This window comes from Lagopus muta, chromosome 6 (genome assembly GCF_023343835.1).
Source record: "Lagopus muta isolate bLagMut1 chromosome 6, bLagMut1 primary, whole genome shotgun sequence".
Classification (NCBI taxonomy): Eukaryota; Metazoa; Chordata; class Aves; order Galliformes; family Phasianidae; genus Lagopus; species Lagopus muta.
The window spans coordinates 25120598-25141450 of record NC_064438.1 but is presented as its reverse complement, the minus strand read 5'-3'; the positions used below and the strand labels follow the sequence as shown (position 1 = coordinate 25141450).

Sequence of the window (20853 nt, the reverse complement as noted above, 5' to 3'; positions counted from 1 at the left end):
AATTTATATTTAAAAGGAAGAAGAAAAAAACAATGCTCCAGCACATATCACTAATTAGCTTTTTATAGAAGAATATAATTTTGAAGTTTCTCAGTGTCCAAGCATGGAATTTTTTTAAAGTCCAAGGATGGAAGATTAATCAACATAGAGGTAACTTCCTGTGCAGAATGAAAGCTCGAAACCTGAGATGGAGGAGGTGTTTTGACTTAAGTGGGGTACTCACCTTGAAAATAACAATAGAATGAATTCTAGTGAAACAAAAGTATTTGTTAATATATTTTTCCAAAAAAATCCAAGGACATCTTCCATGCTGTGCTACCTACTGCTTATAAATGGTTAAGTATATCAATAGAACATTAATGTTGTTAAATAAATTCCACCTGCTTCTCTCCTTCCCCCTATATATATATAATTGATTTGAAGCATCTCCAAAGATGAGATCTATGCCAGCAGGATACTATGGTTCAGCTACTGCTCCTATTACTATCAAATCTAAGTTGCTGTGGAGTTAGAGTTTTGTGGGTGGCAATATTAGCATTGGCAAGCTGTGCTGTTATGCTTGTGGTGATCACGCCATATGTCATATGGAAGAATGTTTAATATGCAAACAGTATGTTATGTATTTCTTGAGGTTGCAGTGTTGTTCAATTGCAGTGGTTTGTTTTAGCTGTTCCTTTTTGAAAGTCAGAAATAGTTTGGAGAACATAATCTTTAATGGAGTTTGGAGATGGCTTCTTTCAGTTTGTTTTTTTGGGGGGAAGATAGTATGGTGCTTTTCATAGTTCACGTACAAAACATTTCAAACTGTAAAATACACAGCACACTTCAAGTTTAGTTATTCTCCCCTAATCCACTCTATATTTGGGCAATAAGAAAAGTGGGCATCTATGCTATCACCAGTTCAATGGTAAGTTTTGCAGAAGATGATAGTTCTAATATTTGGCACCCTTTATGTGTCAAATATTTCTTTCTGCCTACCATACTATTTAATTTCTCCTTTTTTTTTTTTTTTTTTTTTTTTTTTTTTTTTAAGTTCCTACTTCTGATGTATTTGTTAAGGGCTTTAGCATAGATGCTATTCTGAGTTTCTCTCATCCAAGGCTTGAGCAGGGATGCTCTTATCCTGCAGCAAGTAACAACCGCGAGCCCAGGTAACCTTCCAAAAATCTTGACCTGTGAGCTAAACTGCTTAATTTATGCAGTAAATCCTTGGAAAAAAGAGTTGGATGCTTTGCCCTGCAAACAGGGTTTGCAGGTAGTTTATTGTTTGATATATGTTGTGCGTAAACATATTTGTTCTGGAAAAAGCTGTCTCCCTTTGCTCAGGATTCATGGCAATCAGCATCTAGAAATAAGTGCCCAAGCCCAGCAAACACCTGCAATGATAAAAAAAAAAACACATCCAGGAAGAGATGCATGTGTTTGTCAGTTTTATTTAGCTTTCTGAGGGAAAGATGCCATTTCCCATGGAAATCATGATATTCTGAGATGAGCTCATCTCCCTTTCCCTACAAGACTGCATATTACCCCAGATTTCTACCTGGTGATAGAAGGTGGACTTTTGGTCTGGTCTCAAAAATACTAGAAACTGTAATGCCAGGTCTAAGCAGTTATCCTGCCTATTCATTTCTCGGAGGTGGAACTTGCCTTATTCTTTCCAAGGTGTTGCTAGCTTGGCATTCTATATGCCTTTTCAGTCTGGAGCTCTGAATGCTTCACTGTAGCAAAATCAGCTGATTTTGCAGTGCTGGAAATAAATGAACTAGCTACACACAAACTGTTATGATACAGAAGCACTGGATGGTACCTTTCTGTCACCAGATAATATATTTCTGAGATTCAGCGCTATGAGATTCTATGATTATTATTTTAGTTAAATATTTTAACCAAGGAACTGTTGAAAGATCCTGATGTTTATTGATTTCCTCATTCTGATTATTATTATTATTATTTCAAAATGGGTTCATTTTGTGTCTAGCCTGAAAGAAAAAAAAAAAAAAAAAGGAAAAAAAAAAAGGAAAATAAATAGCAATGTATCAATAACTGGTAAGTTCTGGACAATTTGCACAATTAAGAATGTGAGCTGTTTATATAATTCTGTATCTTTGCCAGTTACATTCATTTATTCAACCTGACTGAGTGATCTTCAGGAACAGGTATGTGTAGGCTGGGAGGGAGCTGTAATAGTAATAGGCTGTCAGGGGCAATGGAGGATTGAAACCTGAGAGCCATCCCTGTGAATAAGATGCAGTAGTCTGGCACTAGGGTTGGTAAGCACCAATCTGCACTGAAATCTCACTGTTTTTTTTCATTGATAAATGCTTCATCACTCCAATGTATAAATAGTCCCCTAAAGTAGAGCTGCCAAGGAGAAGAATTTTTGTCCTTCATCTGACAGTTGTCTCCCAGAGTTACAATGAGTAACAATAGAAAAACCTGAATCACAAGGATAAAAATGCACTACTCAGATCTGAGATTACCAACACAGAGATTTCTAAGACCATTTTCAGTATAATGTTCAAACTACAAAGGCTATTCTGTCACTTGAAGTCTTTATCTACATTTCTATGAAATGAAAAGAGAATTAAAATCGTCTGTCGCATGTGCTTATCCTGCAAACTCTTTGAAGCACTTACGTTAACTGTTTGAGGTTCAGAAACAGAAGGAAATTTTCAAGATAATGTAAATAGCTGCAAGGAGAAAATGCTTTTATTTCATGACTAAACAAGCAAACGAATATTTTCTGTGTTTCAAAAAGATGAGTGAATTTCGTCATGCCAGGAAAAATAAATCCATCTGATTTTGCTTTAAACTGTCCTCTTTTTCAAATGCAGTGAGGGGTTCCCACTTCCTTTGCATGATGTAATTCAACTGTTCTGCTTGAATTCTGTTGCCTGTTGATGTCATGTAGCCTCTAGTCAACTATTCAAAGCAGAAAAGCTGCTTCTAGTTTAGACCAGAATGTGACGAGGCTGAAGTTTTTAATAAGCTTGCATCCTAGGATGCTGGTTTAGAATCTTACAGGCAGAGCTCAGCTGTTGCAGGAGCTAGAGCTTCATTGGTGGGGTCACTGCCTGCATGCAGATGTCAACCCAGGGTGGCTGGCAGCATCGAAGGAAGGCAGGTAAGTGGGGGATGGTGTAGAGTGCTCTGGGAGTGGTGAGCTGGATGCCTGTGGGGAGGGAAGCCAGGAGCAACATTTGTCTGTTCAGTGACAAAGTTCAGCTGGGAGGCCTATAAAAACAGGGAAGCTGTATAGCTTGATGGCTGGAAGTCTCCACGCCTTTTCTAAGGTGCTTTTTACTATCTCCCTATCTGTTTCTCAGCCTTACTATCCCAAATGAGTAAGTAGCTTCTTGTAGTACTTACTTCCTCTGGTGTTCTTGGTATTCAAAAAATGGTCTTTCTGGGTCACAGAGGTCTGAGAATAGCCATAACCTGTGTCTACACTGCCTCATCATGGCCAGATTTCAGCTGTGGGCTGGAGCTTTTCTGGGCTATCTCCAAGCCTCTTGGGTGGCCAAATGCCAAAGCCATGCTAGGCAGCTGGTGAGGCTCTCATAGACTTAAGAAGAGTGGGGACTGTGCTTCTGTTTCCACCTATACTGCAAATACCTACTCCTGATGATCCTTAAAAAGTAGAAATATACCATGGCTGTGCAACCTTTTGGTTGCCTGGGTCACAGTGAGTAAAGAGGAATTGCCTTGGGCCACATGTAAAATATACATTATAGTTAAAGTAGATAAAAAACAAAATATGTATTTCTTATTAAAACAGTAAAAAGCAACAAATACATAAAGCTACTGGGATGCAATTCCTAGTGAGTTCTCAAGGTGTTTGTCAGAGATTTTTGATGAAATTTTACTCTTCCTTTGCTTCATCCTTGAAAACAGTTGTTTGTAAATATGTGTACTGCCAAAAAGTAATCACATGAATAATGTCTGATTATGAAGTAAGGGATATTTTTCTCTGGTCAGATAAGGCTTAAAGAAGTCTGGTAAAGAGACATGATTAAATTTCTTTTGAGTATTTTATCTGGTTGAAACTCTATATGTTCCATTTGAAAATTCACAGGTACCACACTTATGCTGACTGAAAAAGGATTCACAAGTACACCAAAAAATTGATGACTTTTCAACTATTGAAACCTATTTTCAAATTCCTTTATCAAAATGGAAAGCACAGCTGCATATTTTTCACTGTTCCCAGGACTGTTTTTAGCCAGTGTCATTGGCCATAACTTGAGTTAGCACTGCACTGCACCCTCCCTGTGACCAGGTTTCAGGTAAAATAGGTATATATTATTTCAGGTATAATAGGACACTGATGTGTGGTTGTTGCTGAATGCTGGATGCAGGCCTCAGGGCTGGGCTGGGCCACTCAGTAGGGCAGAGTTGCCGCCATGATGGCACCGGGCAGGGGGCAGACACAGGACAGGCTGTGCCAGGCCACATGTGGTCTTTGTGTTGGGCATGCCTGGATTACATGAAACTAGTGTAGAAAGATAAATCAATAATGGTAGCAGGGATAAGAAATGTCCACCAAATGTGGACCTATCCCATGTGTGTGCCTTGGTGAAGGGAGGGCAGCCTGCAGGCTGCCGACTCCTGCTTGCACTTATTGGCATGCGTTGATCTGCCAGACTGGCCTACTTTCCTCTTCACAGTCAAGGCCCAGACTTTTGATGTGTAGAGATTTTTACATGCAGAGGCAATATTGCTTGAGACGTGGTAGGGGGCAGAGGGCTGAGCTGTCTTGCATGTGTTTATTTTCTTTGAGATTTGGGGAACCTTCTCCTTAGGGGCTCTCAAGTGTGTTTTTTGGGGTTTTTTTGCACATACCCTCAGTGACACATACACAAAACATACCTGATGGTATGGAGGGTGACAAGCTCTGCCAAACCTTTCATTTCAGCCAACAGCACAAGCTCAGTCCTATGAAGCACAAGTATGACCATTTGCCTTTTAAATCCAAGCTGACTTTGCAGCTCAGAGCCTGGTATTAGGGTCTTAGTTGCAGCAGTGAATGGCCACGTGTAGGGGTACCTCATATGATGGCATCTGCACTCATCTTTGCTGAGGTGTTTCCCACTGGCCCTGGTCCTGGCAAAATCCTTCACCAAGGTGTGTGAGGGTAGTGGTGGTGGGAAGCCAGCATTGCTGCTTGGAGAACAGGGCCAGAAAGGCTTCTGCAGTGCAGGGTGTCTGCTGTCTATCTGTCAGTCCTTATGGCAAACAGCCCATGGGGCAGAGGTAAGAAGGGAAGAAGTAAACTGCACCTCAGTACTCTGTGATGGCTTTTTTTTTTTTTTTATACTCTTTGCAATGTGGATTTAAACATTTATCCTGTTTTGGAGAGAGTCTGGGAATTCACATAATGTTTGTATGGTGAGAGGAAAACTATAAAAACTTTAAAAAGCAAATGAAAAATCAGATGGGTCAAAAGGAAGCTTCGCATCCCTCTTTGTTTTGCACAGTGGTGCCAAGAGTGGGAGAGCACCAGGGTGGGGGTGGGGATGGAGGAACCATGGAGCAGCAAGTCAGGATGTTTGGGTATGAGTTCTGTTCTATCTCTACAGTCTCTTCTTCTGGCTTAAGCAGAACAAGATCATGGCAGATAAGAAAGGGTGCTGAAAAAAAAAACAAACACATCTTATGTGGCTGCTGCTTTGCATAAAGGAATCCCACATCAGGGTATTTCCTTTTGAGAAACAAGAAAATGCTTCTGCATACATGCAAAACTTCTCCAGATTGTAAGCAGGGCAAGGTAGAGGCAGTTGCTTCTTTCTAAGGTCATTCTTAAGGCTCCACTCCTCTTTATTTTTTCTTTTTGAAGGAGCAACACCATTTGTTTAATTAAGAAAATGTATGCTTCCACCACCTCAAATACAGCCTGTTCTGAGTTGCCCTTGGCCTCTCCCTGCTCAGCTGTCCCTCCAGGAAACTGCGCAAAATATTGTTGTTACTTTTCTCTTACCTTGATAAGTGTAAATAACTGAGGAAAAGTTATCACTGTATAAATGTCCACCACTTTGACATGTATGTATGTATACAGTAAATGGAGATAGGTATTCAAGAGTTAGTGAAGTTCCAAATCTCCAATTGTCTTCTCTTGTCATAAAAAGCAAAGCCACTGTTTCACACATTTATTCATTAGATAATAATTAACTTGCAACACAGAGAAATACCTGTATCTAGGCATTCATCTATGGATTCTCTACTCTCCATGATAAGAGAGAAGACCAGACACTTTCTCAGCATAGACAATGCAGCCAAACTGTACCAGGCTGAAGTCAGTAGCCTATGATTCTACTTTTAGTAGAGCACAGGTATAACTAAAAGCAAGATAGAAAAGAGAGGAGCAGAATTATAATATGGCAATGAGCTTACAGAAGAGATAAAAACAGCTGCTGAATTTCTATCCTCTTTATCCTGTGCCTCTGTTCCCATTTAATGATTATTAAGAATGACATTTTTTAAAATGGCTGCTAAAGACAAGTCCAAGAGTTTGGAGGGAATCTTTTGAGTAATACCTGCAATGTATGCATTCAACTTTAATTTTTATCTGACTTAAGTGAAACTATATATGATATTTCTCTAGGTTAAGTATGAAGATAAAGATTTTGTTTTTTGAGTTTTATCTGTACTGAATGGGCAATAGATTGTTCATTTTCCTCTTCCATATTTCCTCACCTCATTTTGGATGCTGACAAAACTACACTTGCCAGAAGGCAAAAGCCTGATATCCTCTTACCTTGTCTCTGGGAGGAACATTTTCACTTACAGCTTCTGATTTCATATGCCTGTCCATTTTCCAGTGTTGATTACCAACAACAACCCTCCAGTTTCCAGCAGTGATGTCAGGTCAACGTATTCTGTGGTTGTGCAGTCCTGTCAGTGACAACAAGGACTCTGCTGTATAAGTTACTGGAATCATTTTCCCTGTTGTCTTTAGTGGTAAAGTCCATCTATAGCAAACTTTATAGGTATGCCTTTTCACTGACAGCTTGATTCCAGTTTGCCCTTCCAGCAACTGTGCACATGAACTTCCTCGAAGTGGTGACTGGTAAATTTCTCAATCTTCCTAATTTTGCATTCTCACTTGTTTTATCTCAGTTAAACTAATTGGGAATTACGCTGCTCTTTGTACCCTCTTCTGTGCTTTCATTTTCAGACTCTATTGATAGGTTTGATTTCCAAGGAAAAAATCTCTGTAGAAAAGTAGTCTGTGATGAGTCAGATCCCTCAGTGAATCTGTGAAGGACTCACTGCTCTTTACCAAAGGGTCAGCATGGTGGATGGCTGTTTTCACTCTGTCATAGCAGTTTTGGCTTATTACATATCTCAAAAATAATTTAAGGCCTGTGACAGCTCATTGGTTTTCATAGGTTATTTCCTTTAGATCAGTTGAAAGGTTCATAGGCATATCATAAATACTTGGTCTCTGTTCCTGAATTCAAAGGTTGCTTTGCATGAAAACCATGACCTGTACTTAGGAGTACAATTGAATCTAGAACTGAAAGTCATTCTCCAGAATGACCAACTGCTGAACACGAGAAAGGAGCTGCTCCTGACCTCAGTAAGTCCAGACTTTTTGTGGTATTTGATCTATTTTTACTGTAATGTATCATTACAGCCAGACTTGGCTTTTAGCACTGCTTCTACTTCCAGTGAGTACAGATATTCTGTCATAGCTCTGTTTTAACGTAAATGCCCATACTGGGAGCATTTGTAACAGAATTTCATAAAATGGGTGAGCTGTTTTATAAGGCAGTAGTTCAACAGCAGTCATGGTATGTATGGTGACTGCTATGCTTGGATAAAAACTTTTTTATGAAAAGGAGGTTGCAGACATTCTGAGAATATTTGGCAAATTCAGAAATGGATTGTTATATAGGTTTATTATACAGAAGTGGCTTAACATCACCCCTCTGGAAGGCAAAAGCAATTCTTTGAATATCTGCTCTTCAGATGGAAAAAGTAGACTACGCTGAACAAGCTCAGAGAATCAGAAAGTATTGCAGGTGTCTTTTTAATAGTTCCATTTCAAAATTTGCAAAATTCTTCCTTTTGTAAGGCTTTCCTCTGTGACCATGATCTTTCCTTATGTTGCTGCTGAACTGTTAATCTCCAGTGCTGTCCCTGTAAATCACTGAGTGTTAAGAAACACCTGGGAAAAGAAAAAAAAAGAAAAAATACAATAACAAGTCACTGCTTCAGCAATTCCCACACTTTTCTGTCTTATAAAATGGCAAAGTTTTTCACGTTTATGGGAGAACAGAAAAATATCAGGCATTTTATCAAATATCTCGTTTGTTGTGATGCTGCTCCTGTATCCATTTTACAGACTACCCATGGTAGGGTAGATAATGTTTTTCCAGTTTTTCCAGATTTTATGAGTTAAAAGGGCACTGAACCCAGAGTAGCTCAGAACTGGGCCTCTGCAAATCATATATAAATGATCTGGGAAGAATCACCCTCTGCAGGTTTTCACAGTTTCTAATTCTTCATTCCTTTTTCTCTTTGCAGTGGGGTGACAGCAGCAGATACATCTCTCACAATTACAGCAGATTTCTTGGTTTTGCAGATAGGCTGATATCCAGGTAATACTAACAATTACTGCATTAGTTCAAGAAGATGACATTTGGTCACTTATATATGCCTGTAGCAATGGATTTTTAGACAGATTTTTTTCAGATTATACTCTTGCCTTCAAAACAGCAAGGCAACTCATTAGATATTCATACTGTAAGCAAAATAACACCAAAAGAATTGAAATATGGTTTATTTCATCAGAGATTCTTAAGGGGAGACTCTCCTACTTTCTGATGTTCCTTGGGTGCTGTGATGAATTACAAGCCTGATTTTTCAATGTATGCAGGAAGTAGACAAATACTTGCCTCAGGAAAAGCAGTAACAGTCACCCCTGGCCTAGGGCACTGTTCGAGTGATAATGGAACTGTGTCACCATCCCACAAAGATATACAAAAACTGAACTTGTAGGAGGAAAGAACCAAGTTATTTCTTTTCTAAAAAGGTCATTCAATTTCTGCTTAAATACCATGATCTGAAAGCCAACAACATCCCAAGCAGTCCTGGGATAGCATAACACAACTTCAAGCAGTGCTTTGGGTGATTTGCAGATCTCTCTCTTTCTGACATAGTCTGAAATTAGTTCTCAGTGATGTGATTTTAGCACATTCCATGAAGTTATTGATGAAGTTATTGATGATCAGGGTTCTTATGGGATCAAGTGCCTGGAGAGAAACTGAAAGAAAGTAAAGGTGCATTAATGTCTCATTTTTGTCCTAGACAGTAGAGATGCAGTTTAAAAGGGAAAACATTTTAAGTAAAAATAAACTTGAGTGAATATAAAGTGCAAAGTACAAGCTAAAGGAAATTAGTACTATACTGGGTGTGGTATTGAATTTTGTACTTATAGGATTTCCAATATATATTGGGTACAACATTGTTTGTAGCTGGCCAAGTACATCTCTTCAGTACTGACCTTCTCACTGGAATTTCTTATTTCTTAGATCACCATGAATAGTGAATTTGAAAAAGATCACATCAAAAGGCTGCAGGAGCAGCGTATGTTTATGCAAAAGAAGACCTTCACCAACTGGATGAATAATATCTTCCTCAGGAATAATGTAAGTGCCAACTCCACCCATGACTTTTTTCCTGGTTTTGTCTTTGTTTTTTATTGTTTCACTTGCTATATTCTTGTACGTGTCAATTTTTGCACATCTTTTCAGAGTGTCACAATTGCTTACATATGCAAACAAGAAAGACTTTGACTAACCACAATACTTCATCCCGTATCTTCTGCCTCATAATTATTTCCACTGTCCATGTTACAAGTTGCTGCTCAGTGGCTCTGAAAAAGTTGCCTTAGGTCTAGAAATTTCAGTGAGGCTTCAGTTAGTCTCAGATTTCCAGAAAGCATCAGAGGTAGTGTACAATTGACTTGTTTGTGCAAGGTAATCCACCATATTCCAAAAGTCACCAGATTTACTGCAGGCACATGATTTGTGCCCAAAATGAGTTTATCTGTGACACATTATGGAAGTACATTTTCCAAGAACAATTCACTTTTCTACTGCCCATAGTTGATATTAATGAAAATGGACCTTGGAAACATCAAGCCAGACCAGACCTCTTATTACTATTGTAGTTCACGAATGCTGTACAGTGTTTCAGTATTAGACGAATGTTTTTCATTTTAATGTTTATCTCAGGATTTTGTGTAAAGCCAGCCTCAGAGTACAACCAACTTTTAAATTAATTTTTCTTACTCTGAGTGAGGAGCTGCAAAACACAATCTCATTTTCCTACCTGCAAGAAAGTTAAGCTTTTATAATGTAGTAAAATATTTCTATGTAGCTACAAATCAATACATACTTTGTCATTTTAAAAACACATTGGAGTTCAAAGATTAAAATGTTAGCCTCTACTTCCTGCATAGTACTTGAGTGTGGATCATAAAAGCATGAGAAGAAAATCCTGTGAGAGCTTTCCAAACCATATACGGTAAGAAATGGTTCAGAGACCAAGAGCTTATCAAGGTCTTCTCAGCAATGTAGTCAAGCTCACCAACATGGACTTTTAACTTGATACTATCCTACTACAGGACACTGCAGTATTCTCAATTGCACTATTGACTACTTCAAATTTAGCATTCAGGGAATGCTTAATGCTTAAGGGAAATTGCAGTGAATTTGTTAAGCAATCTTCGATTTGTTTGCATGGAGACACATGTAACAAAGCTATTTCTGTTGCTGAGCGGGGCATAAAGCATATGTAGGGAGACAGTCTCTTTACAGTTAAGTTAAAATGGAACTATTTTTCATGAATAAAACTGCCACAGACCATAATAGCTTTAACTTTATTGTTGTAATATATTGTAGGTGGAATTTTAGGATTCCTAACATGCAAAAAGTAGAAAAGATGGCAATAAAACAGAATTTTTCATGGAAATAATTAGCCAGAGATAGCTGCTAGTCCTTGTTCTACACAAAGAACAGAACTGAAGTCTCTATATGTAACTTGCCTTTAAATTCTCAGTGATTTACAAAATTTAAAAAAAAAAAAACAAAACCTGTCAAGAGTATTTAAAAAAAAAAAAAAAAAAAAAAAAAGTGTTTCTCCTTTATTTCACCTACATTTAACTATGCTCCAAACTGAAAAGCAAACAAAAAATCACATAACTAACCAATTAAACATCAGGAATATTTATTTCTTTTTTTTGTTGTTTTTTAAGGTGAAAAGATTATTTACCTTGATTTCAGAATCACAGCAGGTTATTGTTGGGTGTGTGAAATGGTTTCATTGTCACTTGATGGCTAGTGGCTCAAGGCCAAAAGGAAACACCTAAGGCAAGCTCTTGTTAGATCAGAGTACACGCTCTGTCATGGTGTGTCACCTAAGCACTGGGTTACATTACTACTAGCAGCAGTGAGATACATTTTTGTAGATCCTAACATTTTACAGAGAAATTGCACTTAAGTGTGAGACCATCTGTAATTATGGACTTGAGGCAGCAGTGAATCTCTAAGAAGGAAGTAATAGAATTACGATTTTGGAATGTAAAATGAGTCATGGAAATTGTTCTATGTCTTCTCATTTCCTTTATTTTGCCTCACTTAACTTTGGGATTGTCAGTTTAAATTTAAAATTGAGTGCATTGCTCAGAGTAAAAAACTGAAAAAAGACTTTTCAATTGAAATAAAAAATGTCAGCACTTCCAAAGTATTTGGTTTTGTGATTTTGTTATTTTTCAAGATCTGATTTTTTTTCCCTCTATTTCCTAACTTATGTTTTGCTGGAGTTTTTAGTCCTGCCCACTCTCTGAAGTAATGTCAGTCCCTCTATGAACCTATTTTTTGTGATTTGACCTTCATTGCTTATACATCACATTTATGCACACAGGAGACTCTGCAGAACAGCAGCAAGGCGTTGTTTGTTTAGTAGTAGAAGTCAATTGACCTGTGGGCCAAATGTTCAGCCAATGTTGATGTTGTGTGACTGGTCTTTGCAGGTAAGGGCTGAAATAGAAAATATTTACACAGACCTGAAGGATGGTATCTATCTCATGCAACTCCTGGAGCTGCTCTCTGGAGAATCTTTGCCCAGACCAAACCGGGGAAAGATGAGAGTGCACTTTCTAGAAAACAACAGCAAAGCCATTACGTTTCTGAAATCCAAGGTAAGCTGATAGTAATAATGATATTATAGATAAAAATAGACTGTATATATGTTACTAACTGATTAGTCTAATGTTCATAATAATTTCCAGCTCTAATACGTAGCAGAATGTTCTATGAATACAGGTCAGGTTTTATAAAAGAAAAACAAAACAAAAAAACCCACAGATTTTTGTTATTATATGAGAAGTGCAGCCTATAAGTATACAATATTCCTCCAAAAATGTCACATCTAAATGAAAATGAATTATATTGTGGAATGCTAATTTAAAATACTGATTTTAAACTTCCCATTAAAAAAAAGAGAGAGAGAGAGAGAAATGCACTCAAAGCATTCACTGTCATAATCAAAAATATTTATTTCTTTAGATTTACATTTTCTAATGGACATACTAGCCAGGATAAAAAAAATTGTTGACCAATTTCGGTATTAGAAAGAGGAAAGCTGTAAAAAGAAAATGGACTGGCAGATAAGAATATGTGACTGTAAAACACAGAACAGTGCAACAGGGGAAAAAAAAAATATAGAAAACTCAAAGGCATAGGGAAAAGGGAGAAAGTTGTTCACCAGTGAACTTGTTGTTTTACCCATGTAATTACCTCACTCTTCCTTTTTTTTTTTTTTTTTTTTTTTTTTTTCATTTATTGGGATTTTAGAAATAGCAGCATATTTATCCTAGATGTCACAACCATATTACCTGATAGGTGAAGAAAATTCATACACTGCAAGAGCAGGACAAGGCAAACATTTTTTGTTCCTGTGCAATGAACATTTTGGGTTCCTGTGGCAAAAAGGAATGAGCAACTTCTTAAAACAGTCCCTTCATGACTTAAATCAGATAAATGTTCTCTGAAGCTTGGGTGGTTCTTAAAAACCTGTTTACAATTTCTGAACTAATTCAAAAAAATTTTGGCAGCAGTTTTCTTTCCTGACAGCTTAAAATTTTTGATTATTTGCTTTTTAGATGTAATGCTTTCCCAAATAATGGGGCAAAGTAAGCAGCAATAGACACTGATGAAGCCACCTGGTATAAAAATGGGGATTTTAGAGCTCTGATTCAAACAGTTTTAAGCAAGCCATTGCAGTACTTTTATGTATTCAAGTTGTATATCTTCACTTGTTAAGCTACAAGATGGTGTGCCATTTTTTTCTTTTTTAAACAAGCAATTTATCATATACTTCTCTGGAAAATCATCAAACAAAGCTCTGTGTTATGAACTCTGAAGGAGCAGGCTGGTTTCATAGCAGTAAACATGGGGAAGTGTGTAATGCAGACTTTTCCAGTAATTCCAAAACAAATGCAGCGCAGCATGGGCTTAGTGTATTCCACCTAACACATCTGCTAAAAACACACCCCGGATAAGGCCCAGCAGCATGTGCATATCCAGAGTTTTCCAGTTAGACTGTTATTTGACTGAACAAGTCTGGTCTGCAGACGGGTTCACAGACGTATTGAGACTATAGAGCATGTTCAGACTTCTTGAAGAGCACTTCATTTGCGTATTGCAGCCTATCTTGCTGTTCTAGAAATAATGGAGAAAGAAGCTGTGACTTATTTAGTAGGATGTTTGGGCTGTTTGGTGAGCCTAAGAGCTATATGTAGACTAGTTTTCTAGAGATCACATCAAATGATCACTGAGTTTGCCCAGCTTCCACTCCTTTGGAGGACAGTGTCACTGAGCTGCGTTTCTTTACTTAACAACAATTTTCAAAACCAGTAATTAAACTTTAAATCTTTGAGACTGCCATCCCTTTGTCAGATATTTCCTGAATTTCATTTTTGGTGCATACGGGAGCTCGGGGATGAACATGGGAGTTCTCAGATATAAGGACAAATGAAGTAATTGTGTAAAATCTGTTTCCTTAAGAAAGACAGAATGCCCTCTTCAACACCAGTCTGTTACACAGATGTCTCGTTCAGAGAGCTTGACGTGAGCAATTTCATACTGAACAGATATTTGTTTATTAGCAGGTACAAGTGAAAGTGATTGGTCCTGAGAACATCGTAGACGGTGACAGAACCTTGATCCTGGGACTTATCTGGATCATTATACTTCGATTTCAAATTTCATCTATCAAACTCGATAAGGTAAAATAAGGTCTTTTTTTTTCTGAACTCCTCAAGGAATTCAGAGGCTTTGTATCTCTTCAGTTCAGAAAAGAGTGTTTTGATGACATTTCCTGTCCATTTTGATTCTGCAGATCTTATAATATTACCCAATTACTTGCCAGCAAGTTGTAAAAGGAATTGAGTCCATTTCACAATTTATCAGAGACAGAAAACAATAACTTAGAGATATTTGTGTTCATCACTCCCTTTCACAAACTTTTTACTTTTTACCATTTACTTTTTACCGTATTTCAAATACATGAGAGATGAGCTCCTACAAAGATATTGTGAAATCCAAATTAGTAATTTCTAATGATAGGTCTGAACACTTTATCTTTTTCTGAATTCTAGATCAAAGCTAGGAAAGCACATGAACCAAGCTTTACATCTTTCTTGCATTTACTTCTACAAGCCTTGCAGAAAAGAAAAACATAAAAACTTATTATCTTAATTTCATATTATGATTTAGGAATTCATTCAATTAACTTTTACTTTAATAGAAAACTCCAAGTTTTATGTTAAGTCATTCTGTCTTCATGACAGGTTCAGCCTGGAACTCATTACTGTTTGAGATGATTTACAAGTTGGACAGAAGCAGTACAAAATTATTTTTATTGGGAATATAAAACACAGATGCTACTTCCACATACTGCACACACTGATTTTTCTTTTCTCTGCTGTCTTCACAGGAAGAATTTGGAGGCAGAGCTGATCAGCTGTTTGCCAATGAAGCCCTACTACTTTGGTGTCAGCATAAAACTGCCAGCTATCCCAATGTAAATGTGAAGGACTTCTCTAAAAGCTGGAGTGATGGACTGGCTTTCAATGCACTTATACATGCCCACAGGTGAGAGCTGAGCTCAGGACAATTTGCTTGTTGCTTTTTCTAGTTCTGGCACAAGCTGTCTGAAAGCACAACAGTCTGAGTAACAGATCTTTGCCAAGAAATCAAAAAATTCTCTCCTTACCCTTATTCATTGAAAACTCTCCTTTCTTAAATGGATATGCTGCCTCTGAGAAAGGAAGGAGGGACCAAAAGCTCCTGCTTCACTGTTCATTTTGTTGGAAATGAGGTTTCTAAGGGATTATTACACATCTGAGCAACACTGCCCAATGTTTGGTCTAAGCCTCTCATATTCTCATTACTCACTTTCAACAGTTACTGGTGTAGTGATTGCTTTTATTGTGTAAACTTTGTGAGTGTTTACACTTTCTGATTCATTTTTAAAAAGTAAACTTCTCAGCATTATCCTTCCTTCTCTGACCATTCTAAAAGGTGTGAAGAAAACAGCCCAAGGAGAGAGAAACTACCTGAGATAGCTTTGTACAATTCTCGCACTAACAATTCTGCTCCATCTTCTAGTCAGGATACTCTATACTCTGAAATTTACCCAGCTGGGAGTCATCTCCCTGTTCAGAATTACCACTCTAGCAAGGCACTGGTTTTCAATGGTGAGAATGAGAAATAACTGAAAGTCAGAGATTTGCTGGGAGTGGTATTTCAGTTTCATAAAGGAGAATCTTCCAGCTATATAGTTCTAATGTTTCTGAATAAAGCAGGTCAGACAGAATAATTTCAGTTATTCCTTGTCTAATAAACAATCTATGATTTATCATCTGAAGGAACTTAAGATAAACATAAATGTCTGTTCCCCTTTTTCTCTCTGTTCTTCTCCTTGCCCAGGCCTGATCTTATCAATTATAGCTCACTGCGGCAGGACCAGCCCATCAAAAACTTGAACACTGCCTTTAATGTTGCTGAGAAAGAGCTAGGGATCAGCAAGCTGCTTGATGCTGAGGATGTGGCAGTACCCTCCCCAGATGAGAGATCCATCATGACTTATGTGTCACTCTACTACCACTATTTCTCCAGAATGAAACAAGGCCAGACAAATCAAAAGCGACTTGCCAAAGTAAGTGCATTGCTATCTTTAGAATTTAAAAGTTAAATACATAAAGTTAAATTTTTGTTGGAAATGTATTTAGTGCAAGGTCAGCTTCAGGATCATTTGAACTGAATCAAATGCCACGAAACGGAATCAAAAACTTTTTATTGTCACTTGAATGTTGAAAAGTGTCTCTAGGCTTTGATTTCTAGAGGGACTACATTTGTCTCCGGATACAGATCCCTTTTTTACCTCCCAGTTTCAGTTTGAGAGCTGATGTGCTTCTAATGCAGCTTGAAGCCATGCAGATCTGATTAATCTTGGGAAAATAACAGCTAGGCAAAAACAGCTAGTCAACAATTTTCTAATTTAATAGGAAAGAGACTACTTTGAATTTCTGTTTTCTTTGGAAATCCTCATCCGTTCTTTTTAACTCCTTAGTCACTTAGAGTTTTTTAGAGCCTTAGAGTTTGCTTTTTTGGGCAGGATCATCAGGCTATATCTTTGTATTGTGGGCAAACACAGAAAGAGCATTTCTTACTCTGTTTTTTTTTTTTTTTTTTTTTTTTTTTTACAGTTTTTGTTGTGCTCCACCATTTTTTTTTTCACTTTCTATAGGTATATTCATGCATTCTTTTCTCTCTCTTTTCACTTACTTCTTCCTTTTTCTCCCTTAGTCTCCTTTGGTATTCTCACCCATCTCTAATATTGCTCACCTGTCTTCCTGTTTCTTACACACACAAGCATAAAGAAGGATAACAAAACAGATGTTAATCTCCTCATGTCCTTAGTCCCCTCAAATAGGCAGTTCTGAACTTACTAATAGGATTGGGGAGGGAAGTCTGAGTGTGTCAAGGAAGCCTTTGAGTTGAGACTAATAGGTGACCAGGATGGCAGAGGGATTCAACCTGGAGAGGTAAATCTGCTTTCCCCCACCCACGTGAGGTAGCCATGCACTTACTGGGATCTTTCAGCAAGAACTGGGTACGATGGCAGAAAATACAGAAAGGAGCCCTGGCAACATGGGCTGGTTTTCCTTCACTCAAGGTTGGTGCTGTTTTGCTACTCTTCAAGCACTGTGACATTTATTCATTGCCAAGTGCACTTTCTGCTAGGTAAAAGTAGGTAACCACTTGCAAGGCATGGGCCTTTGCTCAGCAGTATCTCCCTCACTAATCTGTCTGCCTGCTTCAGGAAAATGATAGAGGCAGACAACATAGTTCAGCATTAACCCTGATGTCTACAGGGAGGCTACTGAGTAAAAGTAAGGAAAAAGCTATAAAGACACAAAAATTGAAAAAATGTGTGAAACTGAAAGAAAGGATGACTTCATTCTAACTTTTTTAAAAATTATTTCATTATGAATTTCATTCTAAATGGATTTTTGAGATATATGGACAGTTGAGATAAATGCAGGCCGGATTGCAGATGAAACAGATAAGTGTTATAGACTAGAAAAATTACTGTTGAATCAGAGTTAACATCCTTACCAACCTGTTCAGCTATAATGTGTTTCATTTCTCTGATGATTTTTAAAAAATGGAATGGCTCCTCCAGAAGAGATTGAGAAGGGTCAGTTTGTCAACAGTCTGCTGTTGGCGTGTAAGAGAACTAAAATCTTGTCAGATGGCTTCCCACACCCAAGGCGTTGAGATTAAGAGGAGTTGATTGCATATTAACAGATAGGATAAGACTTTTCTTTTTTTGAAAGAGAATGAAAAAAATCTCACTTTGGTTCCATTGTGAAACAAAATTTCTGAAACCTCTATTTGGGACTTCTGCTTTCTTCTTTTCAGCTCTCATAGGATCTGTCAACAGTTGTCATATGCATGTTATTTATTTCAAAATTTAATCTTTTCCTAAATTAAAAAAAAAAAAGAAATTAAACATTAAATAATATTTATTGGGTTGGGTTGGGTTTTTTTGTTTGTTTGTTTGTTTGTTTTCATGAAAGATCATCTGGCCCCATAGGTTAAATCTATACCTATGTGATATACATAGTGGAACTAGAACAAGTTAGATTGTCTTTAAGGTCCCTTCCAACCCAAACCATTCTATGATTGGTATAAAAATTAGATGACTGTGGCAATTTGCTTGTTAAATACTGTCTTCCTGACATATGCTGTTCTGTTTGGATCCTAAGTTTTGTTTGCAATGATGTCGCACTCTGTTCACCCATCTTGGTTCATTCTGCTTCTTACGTGGCTTGTAACTTCATATTCCCATTTCAGATTGTGTTCCTCCTGAAGGAGATAGATGACTTGAAGCTTCTGTATGAGCAGATGGTCTCTGACCTCTTGAAATGGATTAAGCAGAAGGTGATTGAGCTGGATGACCGTATCTTCCCCAACTCTCTTCAGGAAATGTGGCTGCTCATGGCCAATTTCAAGACCTTCCGCACTGTGGAGAAACCCCCTAAATATCAAGATAAGGGAATGATTGAAGCTCATCTCTTCAATATCAGGACCAAGCAGAGAGCCAACAACCTACGACTATATGTGCCTCCAGAGGGGAGGACACTGCAGGATGTGGAAAAGAACTGGATTATCCTGGAAAAGGCAGAACACAACCGGGGAAAAGCACTGCAGAAGGAGATGCTGAGGCTAGAGAAGCTGGAACAGCTAGCCAGAAGGTTCCTGAAGAAGGCAGCTCTGCGTGAAGCTTATTTGGAAGACATGAGGAAAGTGATTGGAAAGCAAGACTTCTGGCCAGAGAGCATAGACAGGATGGAAGCTGCCAGTAAGAAGCTGGAAGCCATTGTGGCAGATGTACTCCCCAGGAGAGAACGTTTCGCAGATTTGGCCGAAATGGCAACAGTCATCAGCCAGAATAACTACCACAGCAAAGATCAAATTGTGAAGAAGTGAGTGGTGGTCTTGAGACCGTGTGGTGGTGGAGGTTGAAATTATTTTAATTTTTTTTTACATAGACAAAAAAAAAAAAAAAAAAAAAAAAGTGGCTATGGATCAAAGCTCTTCTCCTCATTAGTAGAACTGGCAGGAATTTCCTCTAGCCATGAACTGTTTCAGCAGTTAAATGTTTTGTCTTATGTTTGTTTGGTTTGATTTTGCTTCAATGATCAAAACTTGGACTGATTTCAAGTGAAAAATAGTTCAGAGGTTTTTTAATCTGTATATGAAAATATTTGTTCTGCCAAAATCCTATATTCCATCAAACATACTTAGAAAATGTATACTACTTTTTCCTCAAAATCAACACAGTCTGCAGTTTGGGAGATACAGATTTTTTAACTCACAAAGTCTTCCCAAGTTGATTCCAGTTCTCAAGTTTTGAGAAATTATGTCTTCTCTGATTATCTGTACATCCTGACTTAGGACTTGCTAAAAATACTTCACCTGTTTTTCAGTTGTGACCTGCACTCCTCCACAAGTAACTTGCCTTGTGTGTATTCATTTATCTCCTCTAAAACTGTGAGAACTGGAAATTTTTACTCATGAGGCCTGATTTTGATCCAACCTGATCATCTCTCTCCTCCTTTGTAGGGAAAACAGCATTTCGAAGGAATGGCAAGATCTTCTGGATCAGCTGCAGAAACGACAACACTCCCTGAGTACAATGCAGGAGATTCTAGCCCTCCTGAGGGACATTGATGCCATAATGGAGGAGCTGAAAGAGCTACAGGTACTGAGCCCCCTCCGACAGCACGCAGCTCACACTGTTAACAGTGTGTGTCCCTAAACAAACCCTCATATTCAAGGAGTTGTGCACTCACTCTCTGGTACCAACAAAAAATAAGTCTATCAGTTATAGAGAAAAAACACTGGTTTTACTTAGATGCCTAACTTTGGGTTTCAGTTCAACATTGCTGGTATCTATACAGAGAAAAAAAAAAACCAACAAAAAAATACAGTCCTTGTTGCAAGAACTCTCTCTAATCAGAAGGTGAAATATGGTATTACCGCTACAGGTTCAAATTATGTTGTAAAATAAAGATGGTACCTCTCTCACCTAAATTTAGAAATCTGAAGGCAAAAGTTGAAAAAAAAAACCAAAACAAAATAAACAAACAAACAAACAAAAATCAACAGTCTTCCCTTTCCAGGCAACTACACTGAATCACCTTCTGGAAGTAACTCTTTTTATTTTGTTTATATATTTATAGAGTTGAAAAGTAGCTCAGGCAAGCACCTGGGTTTCAGCTACCAAAACCTATAAAAGACAAAAGTTCCACTGCAAAACGCACAATGCTCACTTTTAAGAAGAGTTTTCAAGTATTACCAGAGTGTCAGAACTCAGTCTTCTCTTTATCATAGGAAATAACTGCTTTCATATCAATTTTGTAGTGGCAGACAACATTCATCCTTTGGTCTCACCTTGTCTTACTTAAAGGCAGAAAAATCCTACAACTGCAGGGTGCATTGTATCTAAGTTGAAAGAGCAAACAGGTTATATGAAGGTGTGAATTTCAAATTAAAGATAAGAGGTATCTGATAGTTATGAATCTATTTCTCCAAGTGTTAGTCAGCAAAAACTTCTAATGGTAGTGACGTTGTTGGAACCATGATAGCCTGAGAATATGAAAGATCAATAGAAAAGATAACACTCTGTTAGAATAATTGATACAATTAGAAAGAGGGCAGACAGTAAAGCATGCAGTACCTTCGTTGGGACCAATAGTAAGTACTAAGT

The 20853-nt window shown here is 37.8% G+C and overlaps 1 protein-coding gene across 1 annotated transcript in view; it reads left to right on the top strand.

The window, feature by feature from the left end:
- Nucleotides 1-9542: 9542 nt before the first annotated feature.
- Nucleotides 9543-20853, top strand: part of SPTBN5 (spectrin beta, non-erythrocytic 5) — an 88993-nt gene continuing 77682 nt past the window's right edge. Inside the window, exons 1-7 of the mRNA XM_048949249.1 lie at nucleotides 9543-9653; nucleotides 12041-12208; nucleotides 14177-14296; nucleotides 15007-15164; nucleotides 16002-16230; nucleotides 18435-19066; nucleotides 19707-19845. Coding sequence (XP_048805206.1) covers nucleotides 9543-9653; nucleotides 12041-12208; nucleotides 14177-14296; nucleotides 15007-15164; nucleotides 16002-16230; nucleotides 18435-19066; nucleotides 19707-19845 — 1557 coding nt within the window. The remainder of the gene's footprint in view (nucleotides 9654-12040; nucleotides 12209-14176; nucleotides 14297-15006; nucleotides 15165-16001; nucleotides 16231-18434; nucleotides 19067-19706; nucleotides 19846-20853) is intronic.